Below are 10,428 nucleotides of genomic sequence, written 5' to 3'. Positions count from 1 at the left end.
AGAGAAACGTGACGAGCAACAGTAACAAGAAACACAAGAACAGCCAGTCACAATAGGAATCTACATATTTACACCACTGCTCCACCAGGAACAGGTGATCACAGCACAAGATAGCTGTTAGGTTAACAACTAAAGGAGTATCGAAACTGAAGTGAACATAATTGGGAAAGATCATTAGTTTGGGTAATTAGAACAAAGTAGAGAGAGTAGTGTTAAGGGGACAGTGCAAGTCCTTTTGAAACATCATCTTAAAAGCAGACATCCTTTTCAGCCAGCATAAAGTGCTTCCACCAGAGACACAAGAGAAGGTGAGATGTCCACACACACACAGACACACAGACACACAGACACACAGACACAGACCCACACACACACACACACCACCACCTTCTTTGTGTCTTGCCAAACACGGCTCATATTTGTTAGTAGCTAGATTAACAGGCCTCGGAGATATTCTCACTCAATATCCCTTTCTGAAGCTTATTTTTACAACTTCCATTAAAAATGTTTTTTAAAAATGTTAAATTCTTTCGCAACCTTTTGTAGAAACCATGTTAAAAATGCAATATTAAACTAAATAGATTTGAATTCACCTACACACTAAATATCTATCACCACCAAAGTAGTTTGAATGCGAAACACAATCCACAGTTCCATTTTTCTAGTGTAGCAGAACACACACTTCTGCTAACACATGTCTCTACTCTGCTCTTCTCTTGCAGGGTTTGGATGAGGCCAGGGCTGGCTCTTATGGGTTCTTAATGGAACTAGGACTGGTTCTTGTGTTGTTCTTAACGGAACCATAGCTGGTTCTTGCAGGGTTTGGGAGAGGCCAGGGCTGGCTCTTATGGGTTCTTAATGGAACTAGGACTGGTTCTTGTGGTGTTCTTAACGGAACCAGGGCTGGTCCTTGCGGGGTTTGGAAGAGGCCAGGGCTGGCTTTCTTAGAGTTCTTAAAGGAACCAGGGCTGGTTCTTGTGATGTCCTTAACGGAACCCTGGGCCCGGTTGGTGCTTCTGGTTCTTCTGTTCTGTTGGGTTCTGCTAGGTTACGGATCGCTTCTGGTTCTTCTCTTTTGTTCGGACCGTTAAGAACCAGCTTAGGCTTCTCATGCAGGACCGAAGTGAGTATTTTGCAAATGGAGGTGAGCGGGAATGTTCTTGAGCGTACCACAAGGTGGCGACACACACACACACACACACACACACACACACTTGACCGTGTGAGGGGTCTTAGGTGAAGAGACGTGAGGTAAGCCTTTCTACAGTAAATAAATACTTTAAATACAGATGCAGTGTGGAGCTGGAGGCCAGCAGGCCCAGAGGTCATCGCCATGGCGATAATTAATGCTACGACTAGAGATGGGGATGAGAACTAAACGGCTTGGGCAGACTGCACGCACACGCACACACACACACACACACACACACAAACACACACAGAGTCAGAGTGGTGTTGTTGAGGTTAAGTGGCACTGAAAAAGTTCATGAACTACGCAGGACGAGATTGAGACATAAAGTGCTGCGTGTGTGTGTGTGTGAGAGTTTTTCTGAAACGTCCCAGATGCACACCGGAGTGTGGTGGTCAAGGCTTCAGCTCTCAGCCCAGGAGCGGTCCAGAGCAGGCCCGCAGTCTAGGGGCAAGAGGAGAGGAGGGAGAGGAGAGGAGGAGAGAGGAGAGGAGAGGAGTGGAGTGGAGAGGAGGAGAGAGGAGAGGAGGAGAGAAGAGGATAGGGGAGGACAGGGGAGGAGAGGAGGAGGAGGAGGAGACAGAGACATAAGGGGAGAGAGAGAGGAGGAGAGGATTGGGGTGGTGGTGGTGGTGGTGGGTGGTCATGGGGCCGAGGGTCAAGTAAAATGCCTGGTGGTCGGGGGTTACGCCATGGGGGGCAGCATGTTGGCCACAGAGTGTGTGTGGAGTGAGGTGGTGTGAGGCCAACAAGAGTCCCACTGGGTACATCTCCTGGGAGACCTGCTCAGGCGCGGGTCGGCACAAACCGCGGGTCACCATCACCCTGGAAACCACAACAACGTAAGATGGTAGTCAACACGCAAAAATCATCACTTAACAACACCTAATGGCACAGTGTGTGACATCTCTCAATGTGTGTGTGTGTGTGTGTGTATAGGACAGAACCTAGTTGTGTGTGTGTGTGTGTGTGTGTGTGTGTGTGTGTGTGTGTGTGTGTGTATAGGAGAAAACCTAGCCGTGATTGTATGTGAGTGTGTGTAAAGCCAACACACTTACTGCATCATAACCACGATGTTGTGCACCTTAATGGTCTGCAGGGTGCAATAGTCACTGCAAAAAGAGGTACAGTAAACACACACACCTTCCACAAACTCAAAGTAAAGTGTCCTGCTACTGTACGTGTTATGGTAAAGACTGGCATCACTGAGAACACTGCTACTATACGTATTATGGTAAAGACTGGCATCACTGAGAACACTGATACTTACTACATGTAGCTCATCTCATCCGCTATAGTGGTTGGCACGGTGTAATCAATCTGAAATAGAACACACACACACACTTAATAGATATGTTAGGTATATACACCCACACCTCAGCTTCTGCTGAATCCTACTAACCGCTACACTGCCCTGTCAGTCACTGGAGTAAAGGTCTACTCTGAAACACACACACGCGCGCACACACACACACACACACACACACACACACACTTAATAGTTAACACATGCACACACATACGCATATGCACACGCACAAACAAACACACACGCACACACACACACACACAGACAGACAGACAGACAGACAGACAGACAGACAGACAGACACACACACACACACAGGTCATGTAGTTCCATACATCACACACACTCTCCAACAGACTCTCCAGAGGTGGAGACAGAAGAGAGAATGACCACATGCCCACATGAACATGATGTCAAAAGATTGCTGTGTGTGTGTGTGTGAGTGTATCTGTGAATGAGTGTGAGTGTGTGTGAGTGTATCTGTGTGTGAGTGTCTCTGTGTGTGAGTGTGAGTGTATCTGTGTGTGAGTGTGTGAGAGTGTATCTGTGTGTGTGTGTGCATCCGTGTGTGCGATGCGATGCGATGCGTGTGTGTGTGTGTGTGTGTGTGAACTGTGTGTGCGCGTGATGCGATGTGAGTGTGTGTGTGCGCGCGATCTGTGTGTGTTAAGCGATATCTCAAGATCATATTAAATGTAACCTGTGAGCGCGGCGATGCGCGTATCCAACAAAGTGTGAACGTGCCGAATGACTGTGTGTGTGCGCGCGTTGTGTGTCCCAGATAACCAACGGCGGCGCTTGCGTGTGTGTGTGAGTGTGTGCGTGTGCGTGAGTGCGTGCGCGCGCGAGCGCGAGTGCGCTCCGTGTGTGTGTGATGAGCGCGATGCGGAGCGGGGGCGCAAGGCGTGAAAACGGGAAGCCACAGAGAAATGAAACGACGAAAATGGAACGCAGAGCGTGATGTGAGCGTGGTATCCACCAAGATGAACTGGTCCAGGAACGTACCGAGGCGCAGAGATCCTTGTGTGTGTGTGTGTGTGTGTGTGTGTTACCTGCTTCATGTCCAGAGGTCCATTGGTGGTGTTGTGTGTGTGTGTGTGTGTGTGTGTGTGTGTGTGTGTTGTGGGTGTGTGTGTGTGTGTGTGTGTGTGTTACCTGTTTCATGTCCAGAGGTCCAATGGTGGTGATGTTGCTGATGCGAGACTTGCCGATCACCGTCTTGGAGAACTGCACCTGTGCCGTGATGTTTGCCACCTCCACAGAGTAGTAATTGTTGTTGGTGATGTTTAGCGTGTTCTGCAAACACACACACACACACACCCGGCTCAATGACTGAGTCACAACAGCAAAAGGTCAAGAAAGCCAACAGCTGCTGTGCTCATTCAGTCTAGTGAATGGACATCTGATACGTGGAGGTACTCTCTGCTCATGTGATTTAGACTTTACCCCAAAACACACGCACACAGGCACGCACAAGCACACACACACACACACACACACACACACATGCACACACACGCATCGCACGCACGCTTTACACACACGCCGCATCGCTTCAGCGCTATTCTCCACACATACACACACGCACGCATACACACACACACACACGCATCGCTATCGGATACAATAATAATACACACACGAGACGAGCAATAATAATAATAATAATAATAATAATACTTACCGCGACGAGTATTACGCACACGCGACACAGTGCCTTACAGTGACGTTGAGATAGACGATGCGCTTGCTCTGGTCGTAGGTGACGTAGACGGACTTGACCCCGACGTAGGAGACGTCGATGGAGCGCGGGAACAGGAAGAACACCGCCAGGCTGGAGATCAGCAGACACACCACCACCGAGGCCGTCACGTAGAGCTTACTGCAGGACAACACACACACACACATTACCACTGAGGCCGTCACGTAGAGTTTACTGCAACACACACACACACACACACACACACACACACACACACACACAACACACCACCACCGATGCCGTCACGTAGAGTTTACTGCAGAAAACACACACACACACACACATTACACACCACCACTGAGGCAGTCACGTAGAGCTTACTGCAGGACAACACACACACACACAACAGACTGTGTGTGTGTGTGTGTGTACATACAGTATTTGCGCGGTGTGCGTAGATATTTATGCCAAGGACGCTACAGGTAAAAGCACTAATGCTTCTCCTCGGCCTTCCTCAGTCTCTGGTCACTGTGGGAATCAGGAGCCACCAACTGGTTCTCCTGACCTGGGATCTATACAAACATGTCACCATGGATACTACCGGCTTATGTGGACCAAACATGCGTTTCTCTTCCCTCTATTGGTCATCCATTTCACACACACACACGCCAAGACACACACACGCCAAGACACACACACACGCTACAAGACACACACGCCATGTTATCAAATCGCCAAGCACAATAATACGTAATAATACACACACACATGACACACACGCTGCTATTACACACGCATTACCACACACGCACACACACACACACACACTCTCAGCTTCTGCTGAATCTCTACTAAATCTAGCACTCGCCCTGTCAGTTACTGGAGTAAAAGGTCTCATTTCTGGAACACACACACACACACACACACAATAATACCTACCAGATCAATGACGCAGAAGTCCTGACTATATAAGTTTACTTGAGTGGGATTATGAGAGCAGACCTGCCTTTAATTTTCAAACACATTCCAGAGATAAGAACATGACACACACATACAACACACACACACACATCAATTTCATGAGCAGTTAAATACACACATGTATTACTACATGCTGAATCACACTTCACTATAAGTGTGAGTACATGGGGCCCAGACCTACTCCAAACAAACAACATTCCAAACAGGACACACTGGACTGCAGAGCTGAATATTGAAACCAGGGACGCAACTGCAGGTGTGTGTGTGTGCGTGTGTGTGTGTGTGTGTGCGTGAGTGTGTGTACATACAGCATTTATGGTGTGCAGGTGTAGATATTTGAGGCCGCTGCGGTGTGTGTGCGAACACGCCTCGGCCTCAGTCTCTGGTCACTGTAGGGAATCAGAGCCACCAACTGGTTCTCCTGACCTGGGGACGGACACAAACATGTCACCATGGATACTACCGTGCTTATGTGGACCAAACATGCCTCTCTTCCTCTATTGGTCATCCATTTCACACACACACACACGCGCACACACACACACGCGCACACACACACACGCCAATAATACACTATCACACACGCCACACACACACACACACACACACACACACACACACACACACACACACGACACACGCACACACACACACACGCACACACACACACACACACCTCAGCTTCTGCTGAATCCTACTAACCGCTACACTGCCCTGTCAGTCACTGGAGTAAAGGTCTACTCTGAAACACACACACACACACACACACACCACGACCAGATCAATGACGAGAAGTCCTGACTATATGTTTACTTGAGTGGACATGAGAGCAGACCTGCCCTTTGACCAAACACATTCCAGAGATAAGAACATGACACACACATACAACACACACACACACACACTCACATACAACACACACACATGCACACTCACATACAACTCACACTCACCATAAGTGTGAGCACATGGGGCCCAGACCTACTTCCAAACAAACAACATTCCAAACAGGACACACTGGACTGCAGAGCTGAATATTGAACCAGGACGAACCGTGTGTGTGTGTGTGTGTGTGTGTGTGTGTGTGTGTTGTATGTGAGTGTGTGTGTGTGCTTGAGTGGCATACTACCTCGAGGGATCCTGCCGGTGCCCTGGCAGGTGGGGCAGGTGACGCTGTCTCTTCCGGTGAATTCCACGTAGGGGAACTGCGACACGTCTCCGCCAGGCTTCCCATCATCCCCTAGGTCTGGGCACGATGACGTCAGGCTGTCCTGGCAGTCGTCATGGGAACCCTTGGACAGGTGGGACATAGACTTCCCCATGCTCACGCCTGGTAATAGGCTATTAGTGACACGGACAGCAATCACTATTAATAATACCCTTCGGAACATCAGCCTACATTATTATTACATGTTAGGTGTCATTTAACTAACTCTCTTGTCCAAAGCTGTTAACTATTGAACTATTAAAAGAACTTTGTTAATTTTGTGAGTTATTTATACAGTCTATAGTGTAGAACATACAGGTCAACATAAACACGTTTACCCATGCACATTTGTTTATAGGTCAGGTCTACACTTCCTTAACATATAAGGGTCTACATGGGATTTTATTAGCTACTATTTCCCAATCAGCTGGCCGCATTGACTGCAGCAGTCGCAGTTTTTAAGCTGAGCGATTCGGCCCCTGTTGGAACTACAGAGTCAGCGCTCGCCAGGCAGACAGACGTGAATGATCACACACAACTGCAGATTAGCGGCGGATAAACGTAGTCAGTACAAACATAGCAAAGATCACGAGTGGAGGAGACTGCGGTTGCATAATTTAGAAAGAGCTTGTAGGGACCTTATTCAGGTTTTCCACCGCAGTATTGTCTCATCCACTTGTGTTGCAAACGAGAAAACGGACCAGGTTGAACATTTGAGAACACGGAGTTCCTAAATCAACTCGCCTTGGATGCTGGGGTCAATCAACATCTAGGGTGGCTGGATTGAGTTCGCCAACACAACTAATATAATGTTACGCCAAAATAAAACGTATTCCTTACTGACATGTTTTGAGACCCCTGGATAGGCCTACTCGGGCTACTGTTAAACAAGATACGTCGTTGTAAGTGCCACACATAACCTAATTAATCTGACTAACGTTAGTGTCTTGTGTTCGCTAGCCAGCTAGCATTAGCTATCTAAATGATGTAGCATTCTACTGGATCAATGCAACGATGATCAATAATTAGGTTATAACAAACTTAACTTCAACTAGATCAATCAAGCGATGCAAGACATGCGATTCATTTAAAACATGGGCGGCCCACTTGCGTTGTGATCTATCTGTTACTAAGCAGACATTAGCTTTCATGCTAGCTAGCAAGCAGCAACAAGGCCACCGCAACGTCTGTTGAAATGTAACGTTTTTCAAAGTGAATAACGCCATGTCATTCAATGTCAACAGACAACTAAGCCCATATTTTGTTACCAAACACGTCGGGTTTAAAAGCAAGTCCGATCCATCTTACCTGAATGCGATTCGAATGTTTTCCCACACAGTAGTTTCAGGTCATGCAGTTCTTGTTTATCCTAAAAGCAAACTGACATGCGCAAAGCGGAGAGAACAGTGTGTTCAAATCGGAGAGCAGCACACTTTATGAAGCACCACCTTCTGCCCACAAGAGGGGAGTAGAACATTACTGTTTTTAGCGCCGTAGACTCAAATATTCTCCCATACTAGCAGACTGCTTTCAACTCGTGGAGTACATGTAAGTAGGCTATACACACACCCTGATTCGACTCGCGTAGCACTACCCCCACCACCGACACATAAAAACGTTTATATTCAGTTAAATAGAACACATTCTATTGACGCATTCAAGGGCATCATGTTTAATTAGCCGCCCTACGTGATAACAAATAATACAATCAAAATGTGTAACTGGTCTATGAGCTCTCACACTGAAAAAAAAAAAAGTCTGGAGAACAACATTATGGGGAAACACCTTTCATCTCACGTAGGCCTACCCCCTGGAGGAACCTTGTGTACCACCGGTGATGCACGTAACCTACCACAAGTTTGGGAATCCCTGGTATAGCCTGTTAGGGAAATAACTGCTCCTAACAGATGGACAATACTTGGGTTAAAATATACATTTAGGAGAACAATCCTGTTCTGATAACACACACACACACCTTTGTTTCTGATTAGTCAGTTTGTTGTAACGTGCCTGATATCTGATGCACACACGCACACACATACCTTCCCTTTGTTTCTGATTAGTCAATTTGTTGTAACATGCCTGATATTGGATAGTTTCATGATTTAATAAATAACATAAAAATAAATGTTAAACAGGAGCTCTCCCATCTGACAGCCGTGACTCATGTGAAATCAAATGTAAAGACTGACCTTTGACTGCAGGGTGGACACACACACACACACACACACACACACACACACACACACACACATATACATGTACATCAGCACATACATATAATATCAAACACCCCTCTGGAAGTCTCTCCTCTCTCTCTCTCTCTCTCTCTCTCTCACACACACACACACACACACACACCCCTCTGGAATTCATAAATATTGATGGAGCTGACGCAGAACATTGGTTTAATTATCCACAATGGCCACACAGGCCATTGTGTTAACACATACACACATACACACTCAAACACCGCTCTCTGACTTACACACATACACTCATCCACACAAACACACACATACACACACACACACACACACACCGCTCTCTGACTTACACACATACACACACACACACACACACACACACACACACACACACACACATCACTCTCTGACTTACACACATACACCCATCCACACACACACACACACACCGCACTCTGACTTACACACATACACACTCACACACACACACACACCACTCTCTGACTTACACACATACACCCATCCACACACACATACATACATACTCACACACCGCTCTCTGACTTACACACATACACACCCATCCACACACACACACAGACACACACACACACACACACAGACACACACACCCCTCTCTGACTTACACACATACACTGATCCAGAGACACTCACACACAGAGCAGATGAGGAGTTGAGACATAATGAGTTTCAGTCACACTGAAATGATCATAAGAGTATGTGGTGGTGTATGATTGTGTGCATGTGTGTGTGAGAGAGAGAAAGAGAAAGAGAGGTGGTAATGAATGCAGTGACACAGCTGTGTGTGTGTGTGTGTGTGTGTCTCATTAGTGTGTTTCACTTGAGGCTGTGGGCCTGAGGGCTCAGAGGGCATCATGAAAACACACACCCAGAATACTCACAGAATGCTACCTCACACACACACACACACACACACACACAAACACACACACAGTGCCCTTAAGAACTACCTCACACACAGACACACACACTCACACAGTGCCTTTCAGAACTATCAACAAACACACACACACACACACACACAAACTGTGGAAAACTATCACATTTCATAGTGGCCCATGTGACAGGTTCTCACATCTTATCAAGTCAAGTCACGTCAGCGTCATGACCTTTTGTTGCCGGGCGCCAACTCGTCATGCAGCAGTCACAGGTTGTCATGTTGTGGGCGGAACCAACGTGGCACCCGTGTCATATCCTGTCACCGCTCCGTCACACTCCACAGGCGCTACAGTAAACTGTCATTAATCAACCAGCCAACCACTGCATCCGTCACTACAGTTTTTCTCGATTGTTTACAAACATTTTCTGAAAGCATGCCTCATACTCTCAGAACACACACACACACACACACACACACACACACACACAATGAGCAAACCCCCTCAATTCTCATGCAAAATGAAATTTTACATTCAAAACAATGTTATTTCTTCTCAAAATGGTATTTTGTTTTCAAATGACTCACACAAACACTTCTTCTCCATTCATTATAATGACTAAGGCCTTTTTTTGTTCAGTGTTACACTTGTACAGACAGTACATACATAAGTGTGTTGTAAAATATTTAGAATATTGTTTTTATACTCTGAACACACAAATACACTATAACAAAACAGTAAAAACAATGTACACTTTGTACATCCCAACCAACATAAAGCTGCAGCCACAGACAGTGGTCTACATACAAAACAACAGAAGAATTTACTGTATACAGCTATGTAAAAAAAAAAAAAAAAAAAACTATGGTGCATCCTCTCTTCTGTTTCGGTCTGGCCACAGCACCTCATCCAC

The 10,428-nt window shown here is 46.5% G+C and overlaps 1 protein-coding gene across 1 annotated transcript; it reads right to left on the bottom strand.

Annotated features, from left to right (window-relative positions):
- Positions 1-1,874: 1,874 nt before the first annotated feature.
- tmem106bb (transmembrane protein 106Bb) lies at positions 1,875-7,803 on the bottom strand. The gene is given in 10 exon segments (XM_048230123.1): positions 1,875-1,952; positions 1,954-2,014; positions 2,248-2,301; positions 2,460-2,509; positions 3,654-3,794; positions 4,221-4,380; positions 5,203-5,206; positions 5,548-5,607; positions 6,311-6,522; positions 7,697-7,803. Coding segments are annotated over 9 exon segments (801 nt in total). The 5' UTR covers positions 6,504-6,522; positions 7,697-7,803.
- Between the last annotated feature and the right edge of the window lie 2,625 nt (positions 7,804-10,428).

Source organism: Alosa alosa, chromosome 20, assembly GCF_017589495.1.
Source record: "Alosa alosa isolate M-15738 ecotype Scorff River chromosome 20, AALO_Geno_1.1, whole genome shotgun sequence".
Taxonomy (NCBI): domain Eukaryota; kingdom Metazoa; phylum Chordata; class Actinopteri; order Clupeiformes; family Clupeidae; genus Alosa; species Alosa alosa.
Note: the sequence above shows the minus strand (reverse complement) of the source record. Positions and strands in the feature narration are given on the sequence as shown.